Source organism: Oryzias latipes, chromosome 24, assembly GCF_002234675.1.
Source record: "Oryzias latipes chromosome 24, ASM223467v1".
NCBI lineage: Eukaryota > Metazoa > Chordata > Actinopteri > Beloniformes > Adrianichthyidae > Oryzias > Oryzias latipes.
In genome coordinates, this window is record NC_019882.2 from 6656003 (window position 1) to 6682839 (window position 26837).

Below are 26837 nucleotides of genomic sequence, written 5' to 3' on the forward strand. Positions count from 1 at the left end.
CCACATATTGTAAATAATATCACAACAATTTCTGCAAGATCTATTTCATGTTTAGTGTCCGAGAGCTAACAGACTTTTGTGGAACATTCAACCACAGATTGAGCGCCGTAGCCAGCTGGTGAAAAATAATTTATGACCAGTTTGCAACTCAAAGAAATCCTGACAATTTGTGAAATGTTTTTGTGTCGCATTGCATTTTGTATCTCATTAACATGACAAAAAATTGAATGTCTTTTGAGGTCTTATTTTATATATTTTAAAATCTTTTCCAGCAGCCTTGTTTTTTTTCTTTACTCACCTGATGTCCAAACTCATGTAAGCGAGATGTTGATCTTTGTCCTGCTCGCTGTTGTAGAACAATATATTCTTACTGCTTACAACCACATACTGTAAACGAAATGGATGTGGAGGTTGAACAGTTGTGGCATAGGTGACCCAGGTGAGAAAAACCATCAACAAATAAAAGAGTGCAGAGTCGGAGTCCTTACTTTTTTGTCCCAGGCAAATCGCTTTGAATTCTTGAGAAGAAGCGAAACCCAACCCTCCAGCCTGGAGTCTGGAGCGAAGAAAAACAGGAACAACGTAAAAGGGAGATCAGTCTTTAATCGTGGGAATTGTTCAAAAAGAACATCTTGACATTTTTAGGGAGTTGTGACATTTTCTTAAAGAAGGTGCTCATCACTTAGAGAGGAAGACATTTCTGGCAAAAACAGAGAGGAGGCAGGAAATCCTGCTTCATGCTTGAACGATAATAAACCTGCGGGAAATGATCAGACTTTTAAAAGTCAAATAGTAAAATAAAAAAAATAAAAAATCTAGATTGGCAAATTTTTAGTTAGTAATATATGAACTAACTCCAAACAAATTTGCCTCCTTTGACCTTGTGGTTCAATAGAAAATCAGATGAGTGTGTCCAGTAAACATTAGACAGGATTAAAGCACAGCAGAGGAAGAGTCAACAGAGAAAGCGGATTAGCTTCTTCACACGTCACAGCTGTGTTTTTGTGTGAATTCAGAAAAAAAAAACTTTGTTAATATGGTGTCAGACTCCATCCCTATCTCAGGTATGAACCGCCATGCAGGTTCACCTCCATGTTCAGGCTCAAGGGGCTGTTCATAGGTGAGAGCCAAAGGCTGCTGGCCCCGCTCCTCAGGGCCATCAGCTTCTTCTTCGTCGTCAGAGTCAGAGACAAAGGCAGCCGAGTGGAGTTTGGGCCGCGTGTCAATGCAAACGGATTTGTGAGTGCGCTGGTAGGTGAAGGACACTGACTCTGAGGTGTGAGAGTGAGTTATCCGCACTGAAGAATGGTGAGAAGTAGTGAAATCAAAGGGAGGGAAAACAGGGAGTTAAAAAGAAAAACAGAAAAGGAAGGAAATGCAGAATAAGAGTAAATAACTCTGAGATGCGTGAGCCTTTAAAAGATGAAAGACCTGGATATCCATCAGCCGTTTCCAGGTCGTTTCCACTGCCGATGCTGGTGGTGTCTAGAGAATGGATGCTGAGGGAGGTGATCTGGGACCGGAGTCGCTCGATGTCACAGTCTTTGCTGTCCAGCGCCAGCTTAAGCTCCAAACGGGCCTGGTTCTCTTCTGCTATCAGCTGAAAACACAACCAGAAAGTCACATGTATAGCTCAATCTGAGCATGCCACAAACAGTTCTCCCATTTCCAAGAACTTGAAAGGATTGTATTGTTTTTTGGCTGCAAAATTAGTGAAGAAATCTAACAATTCCAAACAATGAAAATGTCTGAGTTACGCAAATAAAATAGATGCAGTTTAAGCCTTCAGGATGGATAATGATTTTATGAAGTTACAGCTTCCCCCATGCTTTTCCAAGACAGATGTTTTCTTGTTGCAAGTATACATTCTGTGGGTATTTTTGGCAGCGTGGGCACACTGACCGCCTGCATGTCGTTCAGATCCTTCTGGTATTTGTATATGGTGGTGTTGAGTTTCTCCTTTTCTGCCCTCAGCTGAAGCTGCAGCATCCTATTCTCCTTTTCCTTCTTGAGTATCTGTGTATCGATGCCTCGATGGCCTCCCCGTCCCTTCTCCTTTCTGTTCATCACCTCAGTCAGTTTGCTCACAGCCTGACAGCAAGAAAAAAAGAAAAAAGAAAAAACCTTACAGCAGCATTCACTTTATGATAAATATAAATGCTGCACATCGATTGGAAAGCCTGCGGGCGTGAATCTGTAAAAGACAAGACTTTATTTTTTACTTTAGATGCAAGTGTTTGCTCAGTTTGAAACAAGCCTGAGGCAGAATATTACTGTTGACAAAAATCAGAGATATGAAAAAGAGCGACTAGAGAGCCGCACAAACCTCCTTCTTGAGGGTGATTTCAGTCTTTAGCTGCTTGTCAAAAGACGCCTTCATTGTCTCTATCTCTTTCTCCAACTCCTTGGCTTCCATGAGCTCTGCAAAAATGTACATTAATATTAATCTTGCATATATTCTCAGGGTTTCTGCAAGTTCTCCATAATTTACAGGACCTTAAAGACCTGCCTCTGCAGAAAAAAGAAATTATGAAAGGACATCACTGGCTTCTTTTTATAACAGTTTTACAAACTTTTTTTTTAAACACATTTTCCTCGAATGAGAAGGTAAATCATTTCAGTGGAAAAGCTCCTCCCCCCTTGAGGGTATTAATTCAAGAGGAGACTTACTGTGTTGTGTTTCTATCAGTTGGTTGTTGAGTTCTTCCTTTTCACTGGCCAGCTTAGCCACATCCTCAGTCAGGGTGCGATTGGACTCCTCCAGCTTTAGGTAGAATAAAAAGAATTCATTGGAATAGCAGAGTAGAACGTATGCTATAAATAAATGCATTTGAAGTGATCCATTGCTATAAAGAGGTTTACATTTCGCAATCTCCCTGTTTTTTTCTTTTTTAACATTACCATCTTTTCTGCGTCCTGATCGGATTTTGAACGTGTCAATAAATCGTGTTTGCCTTTGGACTTTTATTACAGTGAAATATAAAAATTGTAACATTTATGAATAAATTACATTAAAAATACTAACAAACAATGTTTTAATTATTTAATACATAATCAACAAAAAAAATGGTGATCACAATCTGATTTTTGGATTTAAAATTTGCTAAAAGTTAGCAGATGTAAAAAAAAAAGTGAACAGATGAACATCATGCCATATCTAAAAACAGAAGGAAATATTATATTCATTTAAAGATTAATTAGATAAAGAATGATTTAATAAACCTATTAAATGGTGTTTGCTTATATAGTATAAACTAGATATAATTACATTTACTTTATATTTTTATATCAAAAATATTAAATTAAGTCTGTAAACTTTATTATGCATTTATAGAATTATTTTTCCTTAAGTTACCCACAACCGTTTTTTTTTTTCATATCCAAAGTAAACCTTCTAAAGGTTCAGAAGGTCTTTCATCTGCATTCCACAACAGGCACTGCTGACAGAGGATCTTATTTAATTTTATCATTTTATTTGTTTGTATTGTTAGTATTTTTTGTTAAGTTGTAACTTATGTATTCATTGCTTTTATAGTGTTTTTGTTAGCATAATTTTTCATTTTTGTTTCCTTCTGAGTATGGTATGCTAACCAGACAACTGAATTTCTCTGTATGGAGATGAAAAAAGTATTTTCTACTTTAAAGGAAGCTTTTTTTCACCATCAGGCCTACTCCCTGGTTATTCCAGCCTAAACTTTTTTGTCTATGTTTACCCATATGCGAGACTCTTCTTTAAAAAGTCATAAATCTCCACAGTAGCAGTTTAAGCTGCAGAAGATCTTTCATGCCCCTATGGCGTTCATTAAAGAACTGCTGTGTCTCTTCAATGATCTCACCAAGCTAATGGTGGCCTCCTTGTCACCGAGCTCCTGCTTGTGTTTGGCCAGCATGTCTTCAATCTCCAGCTCTTTCATGATCTTCTCCTTCTGCAGTTGGGAGAACTGCTCCTCGGCAACGGAGCGGGCCAGGCGCTCTGTATCGGCATTGGTTAAACTGGATTCCAGCTGTTTTGCCAGAGAATCCCTGACCGCAGAAAAAAAAAAAAAGTTTTTTATCCTTCTAAACCTAGGCTGAAACAGTTTCCATTTATCCTCTGAGCATTCATATATCAGGCAATGACATTATGTCATTGGCACAATTTGAAGTGACTGAATCTTTCTGTTACATCAGGAACAACAGTCAACTTTCATGACCTTCTCTTACAGTATTGAAAGTGCTGCTTTAAAAAATATGTAAATTTAAAGAGCACATTCACATTGTTTTGTTTATTTGAAGAGGATTTCTTTGTTTGTCGGCTGCAGCCTCACTCACCTTTCCTCTATGTATTCTGCGACTCGCTGCTGCAACGCTTTGTACGCCTTATTCTTCTCGTTGCACTCCTCCTTCAGCTCATGGATCTGTGTTTTGTAAAGCGTCTTTGATGGAAAACAAATACATGATCATTTTTGGGGCAGGACAAAATCAAAATCACTTTTAATGTGGTAGACGCATTGCTATTTGGGATGAATAAACGACTGACTGTGAATTGTTGCTCTGCCTCCAGGTGGTCCTTCAGTTCCCTCAACTGGCCATCAGTCTCTTGTTTTTCCCTGAAATGAAACCAAAAATCCATGAGCTGAGGCATCCAAAAGCATGACAGCATTTTCAGAAACGGTGCAATCTGACCTGCGTAGCTCCTGATTCTGCTTGTCTAGGATCTGCTTCATGTCCTTCAGATGGTTGAGATCCTGCTTAAACTGCTTCTCTGATGAGCGAAGTGCAGACACCTGTTGGTTCTGCATCTTCAGATCATTCTGCATCAAATTCCGTTTCTGTGTCTCCTGCTCCAAACGCAAGGTCAGCTGCTTGACCTGCAGACATGTGGAATGGGAAAATGCGGGCGGAAAAAGAAGAGAATTCAGAAACCCATGGTACGATTTGGCAGCAACAACCCAAGAAAAATTTATTTGACAGGCAAAAAAACTCACCTCTTCAGACAGTATTTCCTTCTGCCCATGCATGTCCTCCAGCTTGAGCTGTGCCTGCTTGTAATCGCAGTCCAGCATGGAGTAGTCCTTCTCCAGCTGCAGCAGCTTCCCCTCCATCTGCTGCTTCAAGCTGCGCTCCTCCTTCAAGGTGCTCTCCAACTCTGAAAGTACAAAACAAATGAAAGTCAGTCTACAGAAGTTTCAGGAAGATTTCTGTACTTTCTTCATTTCAGAGCCATAAAACATATTTTACTTTAATTTCTGCTTCAACACATCCTTTTTTTTTAAATTGTTCTGACCTTTTAAAGCCTGAGACTTCTCCTCCTCTATGGACTTATAAATCGTGCTCTTATCAGCAAGTTTGGCTTTTGTGGCCTTGTGTTCCGCCTCCTCCAGCTCCAAACTCTGCTGGAGCGACTTGATCTTAAATGTCAGATTGATGTCCTGGTTGCTTTTTTCCTGCAAAAGAAATTGAATTGAATTTTCCTGGCCTTAAAAAAGTAAAGATGTTGTTGACCAAAATAAAAATGAATGGCTACCAACCAACCTTTTCAAGACAGTTAAGTTTCTTCTGTAGCTCCATCTTCTCCGTTTGGACCTGGGTGAGAGACGCCTTCAGCTCGCTCAGCTTTTCTTCCAAACTAGAGATTCGTCCTTCAGGAGAAAATTGAAAAATTAAGAGATTTTAGGATGACTTTGAATAGCCGTCACGTTGCCAGATTTAGGGCGAATTAGATCAAACCACAAATGGACCAAATCTGCTCGGTTTTCAACATTACATAAAGATCCAGCACAAACACTGGATGCTTGTCTGAGTCAGACAAGACAATGTAGGGTCTTACTTGTCTTCTTTCTGACTCCGCCTACAACAAATTCGACCAAAGAAGGGGAGAAAAATAAATCACGTGCCGTTTCTTTATATCCTGTCTAACCTCAGTGGCTTTATCCGCTTCAAGTTTCCAAACGGTCTCTTTGAAAGAGGTTCTGTTTTTTTTTGCTTTCACTCTCAGCCTCCTGAGCAGATGTTTCCACCTATGATTCGACATTTCCCACAGCTGCGTCCAAATACATCTAATATCCAGCTCCAGCTTAGAGTTGTGTAATCTTTTTCCGCACTGTGGAGAAGTTGACTCCAGCAGCTAGAAGAGTTTATTACAAATCAATTTGACTTTTTTTTTTTAAATATCCACTCTGATCATCTCTTGATCGGTTTTAAAATCATTCCCAGTGGTATTTTAATTATTATTATTATGCCATTTTTAGCCAAAATCAAAAAAGCTTGTCGTTTTTTAAGGACATAGTTTCTGCAGAGCAGCAGCAGTTGTTTAGAAATTCGCCTCTGAGTTGTGGGCGGGACCATTAGCGCAAGGAAAACAAAGATGTACATGGGAGCTTGTGGCCCACTCAGCGTATTTTCCACGTCAAAATTACAATCTTTTTCAAACGTCTATTTTTTCATCTGTTCCCCATTCACAACAATTTGAATAAAAAATACTCAAAAATGCAATTTTAAGCTTAATTTTCTTTATATATGTCCTCCATCATAAGAACATGTTAAAAACACTAAAAAACACAATTTTCTTCTTTAAATGTGGCAGTGAGTCTACCCTAACTGAAATCCGTTTTTGGTACACAAAAGTATCTCACCCTGCAGGTCAGCAATGGTTTCTGTCCCAAGACGGCAGTCCCTCTTTTCCTCCTCCAGCTCTGTCTGCATTCCTCTGAGCTGGTTCTCCAACTCCACCTTGTTGTTCTCCAGTTGGCTGTTTTGTTCTTTTGTTTCTCTGAGGCTGATCTCCAGGCTCTGTGCATGTTTCTGAGCCTCAGTCTGACTCTTCTTCAGCTGGGCCACGGCCTCTTTTTCCGCCTTTAGCATGGCATTCGCTTCTTTAAGCTGTGAAAAATACAAAGATTACTGCCATTCCTAAAATGGAAATCTTAAAAAAATGCAGTTTGAACATTTCCCCACCGAAAAAATGTTTAATTAAGAAGCTAAAAGGGGTATTTTTACATGCTTTATGCTTCAGCAAATTATTAAAATTAAAAAAGCTCAATGACACAAAACAAAAATAAAATAAATCCGTACTCAATTCATATTTTTATTCTATTAATTTTATCATATATAAGGGGGATTAAAAAAGTAGCTGCGTATATATATATATATATATATATATATATATATATACACTTTGCTTTTGTTGATGTTTAGCAAGACATTGAAAAAAGCAGAAAAAATTATAGTAAAAACTTGATGCTCACTTGATTTTCCAGCTCCATGTTCTTTTCATTAGAAATCTGCGATTGCTGATTCCTCTTTTTCAGATCCTCAAACTGGTCCTTCAAGCTGTTCACTGATGAACAAACGCACAACAATCGAAATATTCAAAGCTGTAAATGTTGCATTCTGCAATCTCCATAAATATAACAATATAACCCACACCAATGTCAATTCATTCTCAAGCTTCACAATTAAAGTTGCGAGTGATTTTTGATCTTTTCGCCCACAACAAATGGCACTTTTAAAGAAGGCATTTAGATTCTGGGTGCTCACATTCGTTTTCCAGGCTGCGCTTTCTTCCTGCCTCAAGCTCCACCTTACGGAGGCTTTCTGCGCTCTGGTGCTGCAGGAGGGCTCGCTCCCGCTCCAGCTGCCTCAGCGAGGCCTCGACTCTTTGCCTGCTGTTCATCTGATGAGGGGCAGATTGGAAAGCAGTGTGAGCGTAAACAAGCTCTGCATCACCGTATCATATTATAAAAGTCTGAATCACAGGCGCTCCACCCATCATTACCTCTGTTTCCAAGTCTTTCACCAGTTTGTCTATACGGTTGGTTGCATTTCTGGGGAGAAAAGTAACAGTTTTAAACAATACTGGTTCTGAATTTTGTAAAATAATCATCCAGCCATTTTGCAAATATACATAACAGAAAAAAAGAATTCCCTTTAAGATCCACTCCGATGCAAATAGTGGCTCAAAATTGCATTTCTGAGTATGTCTTTATTCAAGTCGTTGTGAATCAGGAGCAGATGAAGAAGAAGAAGAAGAGCGTATTTGTTACGTAGGAAATACGCACGGCAGAGAACAAGCCCTCTGCTTTGCTCCATTCTGATGCATCCACTTGTAGACAACTAGATCTGTGTACATCAGCGTTTTCATTGTCCTGGCTCAAAACTGTACAGCCGGGTATCTCCTCGCCATTTTTGTTGCACCAGTGATGTTAGGTTGGGGGGTGTGAGGGGCTGTAAGCTAGTGGGAGTGTGTGCAAACAGAGAACTCTCAGCGGTGAGTTTCTAATGAACTCCTGCTGCTCTGTAGAAACTATGTCCTAGAAAACCACACAGGTTTTCTGATTCTGGCTAAAAACGAAGTGTCGGGGAGAGAGATGCTGTAGTATCGCGAGACTCAACGAGACCGGTGTGGCAACTCAGCTTGGCGGTGCGTAAGTAGCAGAACAAACATTTCATTATTATATCATTTTACTGCCATATCAATTAAGCTGGTAAACTAACATCTGTAAAAGTTGAATAAGCCTTTTGACAGCCTGGAGGACCTGGAGAATTATTTAGACGGCTGCTACAATACCGTCGTTATGGGGAAGACCAACACCACTACTCCTTCCTCCAAACGCGTCCGACCAGAAAGTTCCCCCGGAGCTGCCTCCTCTCCAGGCAGTGGAATCAGTGACGCTTTAGATTCCATTGATAAAAAGCTCTCCAGCCTTGACGGCCGCTTGAATCTGTTGGAGATCCTCCATAGAGAGTTCCAAGGCCTGCGAGAGTCTCTGGAGTTCAGCCAGCAGCAGGTGCAGGAGCTCGCAGCGGAGAATCAGGCCCTCAGAGAAAGTGTCAAAACCCTGAGCAGTGACACCGCTCGCCTTTCTGAGGAGAACCGTTCGATCAAGGAAACCCTCCTGGATCTTCAGTCGAGGAGCATGAGGGACAATCTGGTGATCGCGGGGGTTCCAGAGGAGGCAGGAGAAGACCCGGAGGCGACGGTGAAACGCTTCATGGAAGCCCACCTGAAACTCCCCAAGGAGGAGGTGCAGAAGATCGCGTTCCAGAGGGTGCACCGGCTCGGAGGAAGAAGGTCCGACAACCAGCGTCCGCGACCGATTGTAGCCAAGTTTGACAACTACAAGCAAAAGGAGATGGTGAAGGGTCGCGGCCGGGAACTGAGGGGGACACATTTTAGTGTCAATGACCAGTTTCCGGTTGAGATCCTGCGGCGCCGAAAGATCCTTTTTCCTCTGAGGAAAAAACACCTTGCCAACGGGTCTAGAGCCGTGGTTTCTGTGGATAAACTCTTTGTAGATGGAAGGCTCTTCCGAGACCCGGAGATCACCCCCTGGCTTTGCTGAAGATCTGACATCCGAAAAAACAGCGGCTAAACGTGTTGAATGAATGAAACCGGCTCATCAATCATCCACACCTCCATCTCGCTGAAGCAGTTTAAGTTTTCTCCCCTCTCATGTTTCTGTTGTTTTTCCTGTTATGTTTGTTTCTTTCTGTTTTTCTTTACCTCTTTCTTCTTTTTAGTTTCCCCTCTCTCCCCCCCTCCTCATATGTAAATTATCCAAAGGTAACACGTCCCCCGGTAAGTTGGTTTCTATTTATGCACGGAAGGGCACGTGCGCGCAGACAAGCGCGCACACGGGCAAGCACACGCGAACCAGCACACACTCGCGGACATCCCGCAAACACCTCACATAAGCCCACATAGGACACATGCAACATGCAGCTCACACAGTCAGGAAACGCGCACGCACACAAACGCACAGTGTTTCTTCATCGATCAGCGGGCACGCGCACATGGACCGGCACACACTCTATTTAGCCTTACATTCTCTTGGTCAGAACAGTTATGAACAGTCTTAACATTGTTAGCTGGAATGTGCGTGGGCTTGGCTCTGGGCCAAAGAGATTGAAAGTGTTATCTCACCTGGATGATCTTAAAGCAGATATAGCTCTACTGCAGGAGACCCATTTATGTACACAATCTCAGGACCTCCTGTGCAGCTCAAAATTTCCAGTCATATATTCTTCTAGTTATAACTCCAAGCAAAGAGGAGTTGCTGTTTTGATTAATAAAAATGTTACATTTACTCATAAGGATACAGTTACTGACCCAGAAGGTAGATTTGTAATTATTAATATATCCATTCAGAATAAGGACTATTGCATAGCCAGCATCTATGGTCCAAATGTTGACGACTCTTCCTTCTTTCACAGATTCTTCACCTCACTCTCAGTTCACTCTGACTCCACAATCATTATAGGAGGAGACGTCAATCTGGTTCTGGACCCTGAACTTGACAGACTCAGCACAGCAGCAGCCCAGCGCACATGGAGGTCTGCAAGTATTCTAAAGCAGTACATGAATGATCTGGGTCTCTGCGACGCGTGGCGCTCATGTCATCCAAACACTAAAGGGTTCACCTTTTTTTCTCCAGTTCACTATTCACACTCCCGTTTAGACTATTTATTAATCAGTAACTCTCTTTTAAAAGAAATTAAAAGTTCCAACATTCATCCGATTATTATCAGTGATCATGCACCAGTCTCTGTAAATATTTCCAGGGAAAAATCCACACCCTCATGTACGACCTGGAGGTTTAATACGTCTCTGTTAAAAGACCAGGAATTTCTTGAATTCTTTAAAAAAGAATGGGCAACCTTCCTAGAATTCAACAATACACCAGACATCTCACCGTGCATTCTGTGGGAAACGGCAAAGGCAGTCATGAGAGGGAAAATCATTTCTTATTCAACGCACAAAAAACGCAAAGAGAAAGCAGATTTATTAGAATTAGAAAATAAAATCCAAACCCTGGAGACTGCTTATGCTGCTTCTGCACAGGAACACATTCTGGGAGATCTGAAAAATTTAAAGCTGCAGTTAAATGACATCATTAATAAACAAACACAATTTCAAATACAAAGGCTACGACTTGAAAGATTTGAAAACTCTAATAAATCTGGCAAATTTCTGGCTAATCAGCTTAAAATTAATAGAGAAAAATCATCAATCACCTCTATTACGGACCAAACAGGAAATGTCACTCATGACCCGGTCAAAATTAATAACGCATTTGAAAACTTTTATAAAAACTTGTACACACCACAGATCAATCCGTCAGAGCAAAGTATTGACTCATTTCTTAATAATGTAAACCTACCCAGGTTAAATGAGGATCAAATAACAAACTTAGACTCTCCGTTCTCGTTGTCTGAACTTCATGAAGCTCTGTTACTTATGCCTAATGGTAAAGCACCAGGGCCTGACGGCTTTCCTGCTGAGTTTTATAAAGAATTCTGGGAACAGCTGGCACCAACGTTTTATGAAACGGTCACATCTATCAATGAAAGCCAATCAATGCCACCTAACATGAACTCAGCCAACATAATTCTTCTTCTAAAACCAGACAAAGATCCCAATAGTCCTTCAAGCTACCGCCCTATTTCTCTAATCAATGCAGACGTAAAAATTATCTGCAAAGCACTAGCACAGAGAATAGAAAAAATCACTCCTCACATAATTGACTTCGACCAAACTGGATTTATCAAAGGCAGACACTCGGATGACAATCTCCGAAGACTTGTTAATATAATAGATTTTGCCACCATTAACAACCAGGAAATGTCCATACTATCACTGGATGCTGAAAAAGCTTTTGACAGAGTAAACTGGAAGTTCCTTATTGCCGCCCTCCATAAGTTTGGTTTTGGAGAAGCATTCATCAAATGGATCAAAATATTATATCACAACCCCAATGCATCAGTTAGAACTAATAAACAGACTTCAAACAGGTTTTTTCTCGGAAGAGGAACCAGACAGGGCTGCCCACTCTCTCCTTCTCTTTTTGCTATATTCATTGAGCCTTTAGCTGCAGCAATAAGACAGAATGAAAGCATTAAAGGAATCAAAACTAAACACAGCCATCATAAAATTAGTCTCTATGCAGATGACATATTACTGTTTTTAAGTAATTTACATTCTGTAAATGAAACGGCAACAATCATTAATGAATTCTCCTCTATATCAGACTATTCCATTAATTGGAATAAGTCTGTTTTATTACCACTGAACAATAATGCGGAGCAAAGACTCACAATACCAGTTAAATCAGGAAATATCAAATATCTAGGTATCAATTTTTCCCCCAAACTATCAGAACTGGTGCAGCTAAACTACACCCCATTACTGAAAAACATACAGGACGATCTAACACGCTGGACCAACCTGCCTCTGTCCCTTATGGGCAAGGTAGCCACGGTAAAAATGAAAATCTTACCCAAAGTTAATTATCTCTTTTCAATGATTCCCACACAACCGCCACTAAAATGGTTCAAAACATTAGACTCATCCATATCAAGCTTTTTATGGAACAATAAACCTGCAAGAATTAGTCTAAAAACTTTAAAATCTGCAAAAAGCTGTGGAGGATTAGAATTACCTAATTTCCACAAATACTTTCTTGCAAATAGATTACAATACATCTTAAAATGGTTAAAAAATAATCCAGAAACCAACTCATGGTTAGACTTGGAACAGGCGTTATGTGGAAAGATCAACCTGTCAGATCTTCCATTTATTAGCCAAACAGTTAAAAAACAGGATTGTTTCAAAACTATTAATATAAACGCCACTTTAACAGCCTGGTGGGAATTTCTCAAAATATCAAAATCATCAATTCAACCGTGCAAAATGACACCCATCTGGAACAACCCAGACATCCTCATAAACAAAAAAATTATCCACTTCCCAGCTTGGCAAGCAGGGGGCATAAAACAACTAGAGCACGTAATTATTAATAGAAGATTCATAACTCCCCAGGAACTTCAAGACAAACATGGAATAAATAACTTCTTGGAATATCAGCAACTTAAATCAAGTATTACTAAAAAATTTAAATACAGAGACAACGATTTAAAGCTACCAGATGTAGTTACCACTCTGATCAATTTCTCAATGAATAAAACTCTCTCCAAAATATACAAACTTTTATGTAATTTAGATAATAACATTTCACTTCCGACAACAAAATGGGATGCGGATTTGAGCATCAGCACAGATGAAAGCTTTTGGTCAGAACTTTGTCTAAACACCTTTAAACTGACAAAAAGTCCAAATCTGCAGCTAATCCATTTTAAAACCCTTCACAGAATTTACTACACTGGACAGAGGATGTTCAAGATGGGTCTCAGCAACTCAGACATTTGTCAGCACTGTGACAGTAATCTACCCGACAATTACATGCATGCACTGTGGTTCTGCACTCCTGTCCAGGCTCTCTGGCAGCAGGTATGTGCCGATTTATCAGTCTGGCTTAAGGTTTCAATCACAGCTTCACCGTCACTTTGTGTGCTTGGTGACATGAGTGCCATCGATGTAGAAGGAGGATTAGGCTCTATCATTTTCATAACTCTTTGCATTGCTAAAAAAACTATTTTAACAAATTGGAAAAGCAAGAAAAATATAAATATAAGTCAACACAGAAATCTGCTGCTTGATCAGATCAGCTTGGAAAAAATGTCAGCCCAAGGTTCAAGTAACTTTGAAAGAATTCGGTCTCTCTGGTCTCCCATAGCTGACTCCATGACTTAGGGGATGGGGGGGCCTGGTCGTCGCTGCTCCTTGCCCTTCTGCCGTGGGCTGGGGTGGGGGCCGGGGCCTCCGGTGCCTGGCGGGGGGTGGTGGGGGCTCCGTTGGTCGGGGGGTCGGGTCCGGCGCCGGGGTGGGGCGGGCTGGGGCGCTGCGTGGTCCTCTGGGCTTGGGTGTGGGGGTGCGTGGGGGGGGGGGGGGGGTGTTCTGGCTTGGCTTGGGGGGGTGGTCCCTTTGCCTGTGCTGGGGGGGTTGGCGGGGGGCGCTGCTCGGGGGGGGGGGGCCCAGCGGCACTGGATGGGCTTCCCATCTACGCCTGGGGCTGGGATCAGCCCTTCCCTGGCTCTGGGGCGGGACGGGACAACCCTCTTGGGGCCCCCGGGCGCTCTGGGTGTCATCCGCTTCGGCTGCGGGGTCTGGGGTGGGGTGGGGTGGGGGGTCTTGTCGGCCCTGTCCTGTGGGGGGGCATTCTGGGGGAGGGGGGGGGGCACTATTGGTACGGGGCAGGGGGGGTTGACAGGTCGGGGTCTCCGCTGAGGCCATCGGCGGTTTCCCCGGCCGGTTGGCTGCCTCGGTCCCGTCGAGGCCTGACCAGAGCTCTTCTAGGGCCGGCGTTTGGGGGTGGGGGCCTGGGCTTGCTCCGGGGGGGGCCGGCGCTTTCTGGCTCCTCTCCCTCTGTGTGGGGTGGGTGGTGCTGGGCCTGGGGTGTCGGCGCCTCCGGGGGTGGGGCCCCTGGGCTGGGTGGGCCTGGCCCCCTTGCTGGGGGGGGGGGGCGGGGGACAGCTGTTTGACCACCGGGGGACAGTCTACCAGCTGTCCCCAACTTACCCCCTTCCTCATATAACCTCATAAAAGGGTGAGGGGGTGGGGGGATTAGCCTGCGATGAGCCTTGGGGGGGGGGGTTTACTAGGCAGTGGCCCCCCCTCCTATGGTTGCCGTATGGAGTGGTCCCCCCCTCTTTCGGTTTTATTTGCACCTTAGACATGTAGGGCCCTTGGTAGGGGGGGTGCTTGGACATCACTGCCAGCAAGCAGCAGATGTCCTCCTAGCACCCTACCCGCCAATTTTAACCGCACCTTAGACATTTAGGGCCCCTTGGTGGGGAGGGTGAGGGGACATCACTGTGAGTAATCAGGAGATGTCCCCTTAGTGCCCTACCCGCCAATTTTAACTGCACCCCCCTTAGTACACACACCCCTCCCCCCTCAATATATACATCCCAACATAAACACACACACATGCACACACACACCCTCTTAAACACACATATAAGCACACACATTTTGCAAGGAAGGTGGGACCTAGGACCATCTGTCCCCTGCCTCTTCCCTGGTGGGGGGTACGGGCCCCTTTGCAGCGGCGGCCGTGTCCCCGGGGTGCCGGCTTCCTGGGCCCGGCGGTGCTCTCTCCGCGCGGTGGGGGGGTTCACATTACATCTGAGCCGGGGGTGTTGGTGTCCCTGGGGGGTGGGTTCTGGTCCTTGCTCCTGAGCGCTGGGCCCCGCCTAACTTCCAACTGTGGCCGAGCCTGGTCGGGCCATATTTACAACACCCCTTGTGGGCCCTCTCTTTTCCCCGGGGTTCCCCCCTCCTGGGCGGGGGCGGCGGGCCCCTGCCTTGCTCCTCCCTGGACCAACCGTGGGCCGGGCGGATGGCTGCCTGGAGTGCGGGGCGGGTCTCCCTTGGGGGGTCCTGGCTCGTACCTGGGGTTGGGGCGGGGGGATGCCCGGAACTCCTGGGTGGTGGTGGGGTGCTCATCTGGGGCTGTGGGCGTCCCTCTCCGGTGGGGCCCTGCGTTGGGCTCTCCCGGCGCGGCGGGGGGGCTGTTCTCCTGGTTGGGCTGGGGCGGCCCTCTCTTTCCCTCTGTGCCTCCCTGCTCTCTGGCTCTGGGGGGCCTTGCGGCGGTCCTGCTGGCCCTGGCCTGGGTGGCGGGCTTGGTCGCCCGGGTGGCGGTTGTTCCCTGCCGGTTTCCGTGTGGCGTGGGGGGGATTCCGGCTGCCGCTGCTGCTGCGGTGGGGGTCTTGGGGTGGGGATGGCTGGGCGCTCTCCTTCCTTCTTTGCACATTCCACCATCCATATTGGAGGAGCATGAGCGCTCGCCTGGGCGCGGGTGTTGGCTCACCTTTGCACTGGCGGTTTGCGTGACTGAATGGCTGAGATGTTTCGCGCTGGTTGGTTTTGGGGCATAGGTGTGCGTGTGGGCACTGTCTGTTTTGTGTGCATGTCGACAGGTGGACGTTTTTGCAACTGGCAGGTGTGTTTGACACTTGGGTGTGTGTGTGGACAGGCTCCGCCCTTTTTGTGCTGCATTTGGGCCTTGCCGTGGTGATTAACGGCCAGTGGACTTGTTGCTCTGTGCTGCTTCGTGGTCTTATCCCCCTTCCCCTCCTGCTGTCGCCCTCCTTCCCCCCCTCTTTCTGGCGTCCCTCTCTCTTCTTCCCCTCTTTCCTTTTCCGTCCGGTCCAACACCAAAGATCTTCAAACATGTTTGAAATTAATAAAGTTTGGCCTCAATTACAAAAGGGGTTTATTCAGACATACCTTTGGTTTGTCTGAAGATTAATAACCCCTCTTGTTAAAGTAAAATATGTCCAACACAAGAGGCCCTCAGCTCTCATCTGTTTGCCCAGCTGTTGGACAGGACAAGTTAAAAAAAAAAAAAAAAAAAAAAAAAAAAAAGACATAATAATAATAAAGACACCACTTTCAAAATAATCATAGATAATCGGAGTGGGACTTTAAGTTTAATCTTGAATACTTCATGGAAGTGGTGGTTTCAGATAGTACAGGATATGGAGTCACATGTCTGCGTGTCCACTCATACTTGCACTTTTGCTCCAGCTCATCTTTAGCTTGCATCTCATGGTCAAGCTGTTCCTCCAGCTGATCAAGTTTCTTTTTAAGCTGTTCCAAGACGTAACAAACAGAAAAACCAGAACATAAAAATTCCAATCTGTAACCCATAGTCATATTTTAGCTCTCAGTTTTTATGTGAAAACCTCACGCGGGTCACAAACCTCGTTCTTACTGTTCAAACTGTTCTCTTTATCCTTTTTATCCTTGCAGTCCTTCAATTCTTCCTCAGAAATGCTGCTGCTTTTACTCAACAACCTGAGAGAAAAAGAAAGTTATAAAAGATGTGAGAATTTTTTTTAACAACTTTTGCTTTCCAATAGCTCAAACTTTGGCATTCATGCGAGAAAATGTGGCAGTAACCCGGTTCTAATGCCCAGGGGTTTGCCACCTCCGTGTGATTTAACGTTTGCTTCATCGCTGAAACTCTGAGGTGGAAAAAACCATTTGGGGGAAAACAAACCAAATGACAAAACAGCTGCACTTTTTGTAAACAAAAAAAGTTAAAAGCACAATTTTAAGTCAAGCGTGTTTTTGATTTTTCTTTTTCCACCTCAGAACCATTTTTGTTTGTAAAAAAAATCTTCTGACCCACGCAGTGTTGTACCAACGGTGCTGACATGATATGCTGAACACGTCTCTGAGAGCCATTCACAGACTTGACTAATGACTGACGTCTCCTAAAGCAACGGTTCTTCCATGGCTTATTTGCCCTTACAACTTGGATTTAGGAAAAATAAGAATTAATATAAGTAATTCTGTGTACCTCACCTTTAAACTCAGGCTTAAATCAGAACTTAAAGATGTTCTTTGGTTAAAGTAGGTCAATTTTGGATTAAAACAATAACCCCTTCACACATTTTCTCTTAGACTTTTATGAAAAAAGGAAAACAATATAGTTAGAAACACTTACTGATTCTCCTTGAAATATGTGAAGCCAATAAATGGTAGCTGGTTGCCCACAAAGGCTTTGGGTGGAGGAAACGTCTCAGCATGGCCTTTATCTTCCTCTATGTCATCAAAGTTGGTGGTGTCTATGTCGCTGTTCAGCTCTGGCACAACTGGAGCCACAGCTGGAAGACAGAGACAGAGAGAATTATGGAACCAAAGTGACCGCCGCAAACTGAAAACACGTCAGACACAAAGATTCTGTTTTTTATGCATTGGTACTTACAGCCAGAAGTTTAAATACGCCTGTGAAACTATTTCCGATATTTTTTAATATGTTTGAGTAAGCACAGCCAAGTTTAGCCCTGCTTGGAGGCCGGTTTTCTGCGGGTTGGCGTGAGCTTCACGCTGCTGCTGCTGCTGCTGCTATTGCTGCACAGAGCTCGCTTTGTGCAGCACATACAGTTGCCTTTCACAAATGAAGCTTGACCACGCCAGCAGCAAACGCTCCCTTGACTCTCCTCTCAGGAGCACACACGGTTTAAAGTCTACACAACATGTAGACAAAAAAACAGCAAAGGGCCAATCAGATAAAACTCCAACTTTAGGCTTTAAATAGATCCTAATGAGGAGATCCAAGTTCTCAGACCCACCAGGATCTGAACAGAGACCTGAACGGAGAAATCCCTGGTGACAAGAAGCGGACATGAAACAAAAAAAAAGTGGGGGGATGCTGTGTGGTCAGACAGAGAGAGACATGGAGGCCCTTGTGGCCTAACTTCCCAGAATGCTCTCTGATAGCGGGAGACTAATGATAGGCAGCCGTGGCCACAGTAAGAGCTAAAGAGCGAGAAAAACCCATCAAACTGGGTCGCCCTTTTCATTACTGCAGGCTGCACGCCCTGCCCCGCCCAGTGCTATGGGGGATACAGCCTGCCGTCTCATTCATCCACAGCCCTGCCATTTTTTTTTATCCCCCAACACCCGCCTAATGTTTAATAAAAATAAAGTCAACTGGAATAAAAGGAGCTGTGTTCCTTTTTTATTTTTATTTTTTTCAATGCATGAGCATGCAGCGCAGCAGGACCCCAGGAAGCAAGCGGGGGTCATGTTTTGAGTGTGTGCTCAAGTGCAGCTGTGTGTGACAGGCCATGCATGTGCAAACATGAAGAGAGCGCAGCAGCGGTATCGTGTTGCAGACGCTCTCCTAATCAGAGCCAGGTTCACCGGAGAGACGCAGAAGGGGCAGGAAGAGAGCGTGAATGTAATCATTTGCAGGCACAAAGGTCCTCTTGAAATCCACTTTTCCTCCCTTTTTTTCCTGACCTGCTTGGATGGCATTCCATTAAAAGTTGAAACTGATACGCTTCCTAACGATCCTAGAAAGAAGATCACTTCATGTTGACGCAAATGATACAAGATACAATATTTTGATTGTGTGAATTAATGTGAAAGCATCACATTTGACTTCTTTATTTATTGCCCAGTAAGTCAAACAAAACACCAAACAGACTCTAATCTGATCCCTGCAGTGATCTATGCAGTGTGTAAAATATTTCACTACAAAAGGAAATAAAGGAAAAACAACAATTTAAGAACTTATATGAATTTTAGAGTTTATATTAGTAAAAAAGACACGTTTGTAGTATACGTTTAGTTTTCCTTCCTAAACCTTTTGTGTTTGAAGCCCAAATCTTGTGTTCTGCATCCTGATTGGCTGTCAGTGAACCTCCTCCATACCATGTCTCCTGTACAGAATGCATTCAATTTGCCAAATTTAAATAAATCTTTGATTGTAATCAGATCTTTGTTTTCATTCTTGTTTTTCTATGAAGGTTTGAACTTTAAGAGTTTAAACAAGAGAGAAAAGTTTAAAATGTTCATGTCTGTTCTCGAAAAGAGTGTGCAGTGATGGGTTTTACAGCCTTAAAACATAAATGATAATTTATAAAGATAAAGATGACTACTTTGCAGATTTGACCTATTGTGGGTTATTTTTAGAATGTAACAAGGGACTGCTGTAAACCTAATTGCAGAAGATTTTTTTAAATTCTGTAATACCCATGCATCCCATCAGATATTCTAAGAGCAGCATCTGCCAGGCATGTGCACCATATATGCAGACTTATTGGCTTAGAACTCTAAATAAACTTCAGTCTCCAGCCTAAAGCAAAACAGACCTTCAGAGGAATGGGCTACAGATAAGAGGGAAATGCCAACATGACCGAACCATGAGTTACCAGAGATGGAGAAGAAGAAATTTGCACCTGCAGGGTGGGGGATTAAACAGAAAAAAAAACTGGCAGCAGATTTTAAAAGCATGCATATGTGCGCACTTACTGTCACGGATGTTGTCAAAGGTCCACTGTTCATTTTTGAAGAAGGGGTGGCGTTTGATCTCATCCACTCCAGTGCGACCCAGACGAACTTCCCTGCGCAGAGACGGGAGCGAGTGGTCAGAGTGAGCACAGAGTCGCCTCGGTCTGTGAGCGCGTCACACACGCCAGCCCTCCCCTCAAGCCTCCATCACTAATATGCATACGCTAACATGTCATCCCACACATACGGAACAACTGACCGCGCTGACCGGCATGGAGCGCCGCATGATCACTGACATTGGGAAATAAAACTCTAAAGTCTCACTGCTGCCTTCCTTTTCTTCTCTTACTCGTTTGCTCTTTAACCTCTGTCCCTCTTTCATCCCTCCTCGACCTCTGGATAAAGAGAGGGAGAAGGGTGAGGCGCTTCAGGCTTACCACGTGTGGGACATTTAACCCCTAAGGAAGCGAGTGCATAGGTGGAGCGGATGAGAAAGAAAAAAGCCAAACCCCTGCATGAAGATACCGGCAATGAAGGAGGAGAATGGAGCAACTGTTACCAAAACAGGCAAGTATGAGTGGAAAGTTTACGAAAAAGACATGGAGTAATGATAAAATGAAGGAATCAAAGAGTGGGAGGCAACTGTGCTTCAGGAGTGATTCAGGGAGATGGGCAGACGGTGACGGAGCATGTGGGCTAAGTGAATGGAACCACCTGTGTGTGTATGTGTGTGACTGTGCAGAGAGTGACTGAATAGGTAAATAAACAGGAGTGCAAAAAAAAAATTTGAAAGGCTTCTCTGTGTAGCAGAAAAAAGAACCAGTGTTTGAGCACTCTCAGGGGTGGGGTCACTAATGTAAACAGGAAGTAGTCTCTTCCAAGGGGGAGGGTCCACAAACTGGGAACATACCCCTTTCATGCAACCTCTACCTGATGTCGAAATGAAAAAAGGTTAATCTTTTTTATGCCAAAAGTCTGATTTCAGCCCAGAATTGAAGCACTTTTTAAGCCAACCATGCAGCACGTAAGGTGGGAGGGATTGTTTGTCAATCTGCTCTGGTGTTTCCCAAAATAGACGTCGGATGCATATTTATTAGGTGAGATGGTTGGCACTGTTGTTTCCCGGCAAAGACATGAATCTAACCGTTGCTTTGCAGCTCATAGACCATGCAGAACACAGTCATTCATAGCATTATAACAAAAACAAAACAATTCTGTGTGAACCTGTCGGAAAGAAAGGCGCAGATTAGATCTTTCGCCTCTTGAGACATTTCTACGTCATCTGGGAAGACGAGGGTGTTCTGATGATTCATGATCTTCCCGTACGTTCCAACGAGAGACTCTGCGTAGAAGGGAGTTTCACCTGTAAGGAGAAGCCATAGTTAATATTGCAAAAACTGTACATATCAAACTCATATGCCTTGACCCATTCCGATAATCTTTTGATTAAATAAAAGGGATAAATAATATTAATTATGATTTATTTTTTTGGCTAGAAATTGAATAAAGTCATATTCTAGGATATCTAATTTCTGCAGAGCGGCAGAGGTCCAAAGAAATTTAGCTCAGAGTTGTGGGCAGGAGGGTTGGTGCAGAGCAACCCCATAGCCCCTTCACCTCCCCATTGCTGAGAGCTCTCTGTTTACATGCTCTCCTGCTACTTTACATCCCCAACCTAACATTTGCGACTAAAATGGCGAGCAGTATTGGAGCTACCCAGTTGTGCATATTTAAGTCTGATGCCAGCTCACACGAAAAAAAAGGAAGACGTAGATGGATCTACTCATCCACAAGTGGATGCATCCGAATAGAGCGAAGCAGGAGCTTGCAGCTTGCTCAGCATATTTTCTACATAATCAAATAAGTTATTTTTAAACAACCTTTTTTGTCTGTTCCTTATAACTATTTGAATAAATACTCAGAAATGCAATTTGAAGCTCAATTTCTATTTATATGTCCTTCATCGTGAGAAAAATGCCACAAGGACATAGTAAAAACACAATTTTCCTCAGAATGGGTCTTTAAAAGAAATATAGAAAAAGACCGGGAGGAAACTCACCAACAAACATTTCATAGATGAAAACTCCAACCGACCACCAGTCGCATTCACGGCCGTAATGACCTTCACCACCTTGAGACTGGAGCACCTCAGGAGAGATATAGTCTGGTGTGCCCACCGCTGTGTCACAATGCACCATTCCTGACTGCAGACACACAAAGACACAAAAGAACCACACATGTTAAAAATAAGAGCTTGCCATTTTATTTTAAGATTTTTCTTTCTGACTGTGCTTTTACACAGGACAAGAAGTTGCATGACAACATCTGAGCAATGGAGATGTTTGCCTCAACTATGTGGAACCTGTTATTCTCCAAATTGCTGTGGTGAAAACAAACATTTCAAAAAACACTTTCCAGCCCAGAGGAGAGGCGGGAAAGCAGTTGCATTCCAGATCTTTTTTTTTTTTTAACACGCCAACTTCTGAGACCTTCTGACCCAGCCTGACGATGGAGTGCAGTTTGTAGTTCCACCCTCTGAACACCTGATGGTGCTCTTGAGCCCCAAGCATAGAAAGGGATGGACACTCACAGAGTCCATCTTCATGCATGTGCCGAAGTCGGCCAGCTTCAGGTGTCCGAGGTGGTCCAGCAGCATGTTGTCGGGTTTGACGTCCCGGTGGATGAAGCCCATGGAGTGGATGGCGTCCAGGGCGAGCACCACTTCCGCCGTGTAGAAGCAAGCCCACTTCTCAGGGAGGTCATAGTTCATGGTGAGGGTGACCAGGTCTCCCCCGGGCATGAACTCCATTACCATGTAGAGGTGTCGACGATCTTGAAAGGCGCAGCAAAGCTGGAAAAGCACAGTGGAATCTGATTTACAGAACTGTTCGGATCATCAAGCTAATAAAGACTTTTAAATGCGTCATTTCTACATAGAACATCAAATAACAGAAAAAAGCACACATCTGGCATAAAACATTCTGTGCAACCTGCTTGATGAAGATAGTTTCTGATCATTTAATGAAGACGTTTAACGTGTTTTCTTTAATAAGATTCAGTCCCTTGAGGCAAAAAAAAACACTCAGCGACTTTCAGGTTTTAGTTTGGTAATTTTGCTTTCACATTGATATCCTTTTAAGCATTTGCTGCAAAGTGCTGGTCTTCAGAACTGAGGGTTTTCCATCTAAGAGCAGAGATCAAGCTACAGGTGTGCCTATATCCAAGAAAATGAAGTATATTAATTAAATTTCGTGGGAGTATAAGATATTGCCTGGAGACAAGAGTATCAGTAAAAAGAAGTTAAATCTGAAGAATCTGGAGATAAAAAATAGATTAGAAAATGAATTATTATTTTAATATAAAAATATAAATAATTGTGCTGGTGTTCTATAACATCATCATATTGTTTTGACATTTCATTGATGGGATTTCATAGTTTTTTTTGGTCTATTTTCGAGTGATGTTTAAGAAATTATAAACGGAGAGAGAAAGGAAGTAGTTTTTTTTTTTAGAAAACTTTGATTTTCAGATAATAAAGGAAGAATATGTTTTTGGGTATTTTTCTTTTCTATCTGTTAATTTATGATTAGGAAAAGCCTTTTATTCAGGTTAATCAGACCTTATTCTAGACACAAGCAGTGCCTTTTTTTTTTCTGGCCCTATAGGGATAAAAACAATTTCCTTTGTTTTGCTGAAGGTGTCTTGTTCCTATAATCTTTAATATTGAATGTATTTTTAAAAACTCTACATATCTAGACTCCAAAAGAAGCACTTGAAGAAGCTGCAGAAACTGCTCTGCTCGAGAACCATTTGATGGTTTAACCCTCCAATCCAACCCCTCCAGTGCTGAATGTCAAGTAGGGAGACATTGTGTCGCATTTTCAGAGTTTTTGTTATGACTTGGCCTTGGATTAGAAGCGGACACTCTACCATCCGGCCACCTGTTCTCTCTAAGTAATGCAACCTAGAGAGTTCTTGCAGAGGTATGTAAAATAAAAAGTCAACTTCTTGCTTTTTCATCTTCAAGTTCAGCTGTTAGGATGAAAAAGATGTTTTGTAAGAAAAAAAACACGTGCACACCTGGACAATCCAGGGACTGTTGGAAAAGGCCATGATGTTTCTCTCCTCCCAGAAAAAAGCTGAATCTGACCGCTTGATCATCTCAAACTTGCTGAGCTTCTTCATGGCGTAAACCTTCTGGGAGGTTTTGTGTCGAACCTGCATGAGAAGGATGGGACAGCAGAAGAGCAAACGGGAGACTGTAAATCATATCCCTGCAAGGACAATGAGGAGAAGCTGGCTCAATGTCACTCTGACCAAGATAAAGGCAAAGAGGACAGAAACAGAGGACCACACCCACATCAAGACGTGCTTGCTCACGTTTTTAACACAAACATGCATGAGTTCCCCTGCAAAGTCCTGCAGCAGACAGCTTATTTATCCCCCACATAACAAACCTGTCCAGACTTGCTCCTACCCCTGAGCAGAAACCAGATTTTATCAGCAGAAAGGGCAGACATTTAAAAACACTTAAGCAAAGGAGTTGTTGCCAACGTTAAAGCCGAGAACCAGGCAACATTTTTTTAATGCAAATGTAAAACTGATTTATTTGGAAGTTGTAGTAAACTTTTGCTGATGGCAGCTCCCTCTGGTGGTTCACTAAAACCATGGACAGAAAAAAAAACTGTATTGGCTCTTTGAAGATAAAGAAAGACATCTCACCAGCTGTACTTCTCCAAATGCTCCTCTTCCAATCAATTTCACCTTTTCAAAGTCGTCAAGCTTCACCTGGAGCTCTTGCAGCTGACTCACCACCTTTTCATCTGAAAGTACACGCACAACTTCAGAGACATACTGAAAGAAATGCTGCATGCACTTGAACTTAAAAGCATCTGGAAGCACTCTGACTGAAAAAGCTGCCATTAGATGGCAAAAAAGACAAACTAGTTCACATAGATTTAAAATTTCTGTTAAAACAGTGGTTTAGACAATAAGTAGAGCTGTCAATCACCTGATCTAGTCATTAGGGGTTATGAGAATTTCAACCAAAGCAGGTGTTCAGGTACTTAAAGCACTTCACTGAATTGTCACAATGAAAATGAGGAACTATCAGCATCACTGAAAATGATACCAGTAACATCTCAACTTCAATACCCAGTCCAATGAAAATAGTGTTTTTAACATGTTCTTGTGGCATTTTTTCCCATCCATCTGAAACCATCTGAGCAAGTTAATGAGTTCAGTTCCCTAGAAATGAAGTAAGGCGGTAAATTGTGGAAATCTTTTACCCTCCCTTTGAGAAGGATGCACTTCAAAATGAAGGAATGTGGTTAAAGAAGGTGTGCAGAGCAATCTCAGACCTGACATGCTGTAACAGGAGTTGAAAACAGATGAGGGTATTTTAAATTCACTACACTTAAATAACACGGTGAAGACTCAATCTTATACAGCCGGCCTAAAGTTACTGCAGTGAAAGCCGGTTAAAAAATGTATTAATTGTTCAAGGACACTTTGAGGATCCACTCCGATTGAAATCATGTTTTTTTGTGTTTTTAACATGTTCTTGTGGCTATTACCTGTTGATAGGGAACCTATATAAAGAAAATTAATCTTAAAATTGCACCTCTGAGTATTCTTTGTTCAAATTGTTGCGAATCAGGCGCAAACAAAAAAAAAACGTTTGAAGAAAATACACCACAAGCAAACTGTTAAACCAAAAACACAGAGGTAACTACTGCTGCTGTGGAAAAAACTATATCCTGAAAAACACCGGGAAAACTTTTATAATAGATCAAAAAATGGTCAGAGTGGGTCTTTAACTGCGGGTAGTAAAGAAAATAACTTGACATATTGCTCAGCTTTTTTCTTTCTGAAAATACTGACTTTTATTTTTTCAAATGTGCAATTAGAGGAAAAGCTTTATAATGCTTTGAATGCAGTGTCAAATGACGTGTTCAACAAAAAATATATGAAGTTACTCAAAGGAGATGTACTGGAACAAACTGGTAAACATGCTCACGCTTTTCTTTCTTTAAAAAAACAGGCAATGCAATATATTATATATAAAATTCTTTATCTAAGTCACTAAATGTCATTTTACTTTGACTGCTTTAAAGAAAAAAGAAGTGGAGCTCTTACATCTGTTGAGGAAGGCCTCTATGTTTTTGTTTTTTCTCAGGACAGGGTAGTTCAGATCATGAGCCAACGCTTCCATAGAGTCCTGAAAGACAAAAAAAGAGAATTATTTAAGTAAATAAACAAAAATATTAATTAAATGAATTAACAATTTTTTCTATACAGAGAGGAAACTCATTTTTGTTTATCCAAACAGTACAAATATTTGCATTTACTACAACTTTTACTGACACATTATTCAACAGGAAAAAAATAGTATCCATATATTCCCGGTACTGGTGATTAAATCTTGCAAACTTGCTCCCCTATGACCTTCTGTTGGCTGATATATGTTCACAAAAGTAAGCAATGCAGGAAAGCAGTGAGAGATGAAGGAAACATTTCGTTCACCAGATGAGTGGGAGGGAGAACTGGAGCACTAATGACTGGAATGGCAAAAAACAAACACGGGACAAAGAGCGTCGGCCGCGCAGACAAAACATGTCATGTAACAGTAAAAAAAAAAACGTCACGTGATGTTGTTACAGCCGACTAGCAGAAAACACATCCCGTCCACAACACCCCCACATGGGGTCGGGGGCTGAAAGCTGGAGCCTCAGCAGCGTGGGGTTTCACGTGGATCCAAAGGCCTCTGAATGGATGAAGCAGTGGTGCTAAAGAGGTGGAGGGTGACCCCAAAGCAGAGGTCAGGTGGAGTCATCCACCTAGAATGTGTGCATAATGAGACGTTGAGTCATACCTTTTGGTGTTTTTATTTTTTGGGGATACGTGGGTGGACAGCAGCATGTGGAACAATTCTGTGCCTTTAAATAGCAGCAGTAAGGAGAGTCCTGCCCCCTCCGTCATGATGAGCAGAAATAGACCAAAGCTCAGACGCTATTGTTGGACAAAGAGATTATGTTTCTGAATCCAGTCTAAGCTTCTGATATTTGATCATTTTACACAGGGATTTTCCTAAAATTTTAGAAGCATAATAACATTTTAGTTTCATTTTATTTCAAAAAACAAACACAAATGAAAGCACTAACAGAAAACTGTAATTTAAGTTGATGAGCAGCTATGCCCCAATTAACAT

General features: G+C 42.7%; 1 protein-coding gene across 5 annotated transcripts in view; it reads right to left on the reverse strand.

Moving 5' to 3' along the window:
- LOC101159717 (rho-associated protein kinase 2) overlaps positions 1–26837 on the reverse strand; it is a 34469-nt gene that overhangs the window by 4878 nt on the left and 2754 nt on the right. For 4 of the 5 annotated variants that reach the window (XR_002872854.1, XR_002872853.1, XM_023952794.1 and 1 more), the window contains exons 2-29: positions 25766–25847; positions 24350–24450; positions 23708–23845; positions 22218–22478; positions 21687–21831; positions 20852–20990; positions 19649–19740; positions 17334–17493; positions 16585–16678; positions 16392–16471; positions 7757–7805; positions 7519–7654; positions 7227–7318; positions 6615–6861; positions 5515–5621; positions 5267–5426; positions 4968–5128; positions 4666–4850; positions 4520–4589; positions 4312–4415; positions 3837–4023; positions 2671–2764; positions 2327–2421; positions 1903–2091; positions 1432–1600; positions 1089–1298; positions 489–556; positions 299–387 (exon numbers count right to left, since the gene is read on the reverse strand). Coding sequence is in view for 3 of the 5 variants with exons in the window: in XM_023952794.1 (XP_023808562.1) it covers positions 299–387; positions 489–556; positions 1089–1298; positions 1432–1600; positions 1903–2091; positions 2327–2421; positions 2671–2764; positions 3837–4023; positions 4312–4415; positions 4520–4589; positions 4666–4850; positions 4968–5128; positions 5267–5426; positions 5515–5621; positions 6615–6861; positions 7227–7318; positions 7519–7654; positions 7757–7805; positions 16392–16471; positions 16585–16678; positions 17334–17493; positions 19649–19740; positions 20852–20990; positions 21687–21831; positions 22218–22478; positions 23708–23845; positions 24350–24450; positions 25766–25847 (3704 nt within the window). In the remaining 2 variants the exon portion in view is untranslated. The remainder of the gene's footprint in view (positions 1–298; positions 388–488; positions 557–1088; positions 1299–1431; positions 1601–1902; positions 2092–2326; positions 2422–2670; positions 2765–3836; positions 4024–4311; positions 4416–4519; positions 4590–4665; positions 4851–4967; positions 5129–5266; positions 5427–5514; positions 5622–6614; positions 6862–7226; positions 7319–7518; positions 7655–7756; positions 7806–16391; positions 16472–16584; positions 16679–17333; positions 17494–19648; positions 19741–20851; positions 20991–21686; positions 21832–22217; positions 22479–23707; positions 23846–24349; positions 24451–25765; positions 25848–26837) is intronic. The other variant, XM_023952796.1, reaches the window with a different exon arrangement.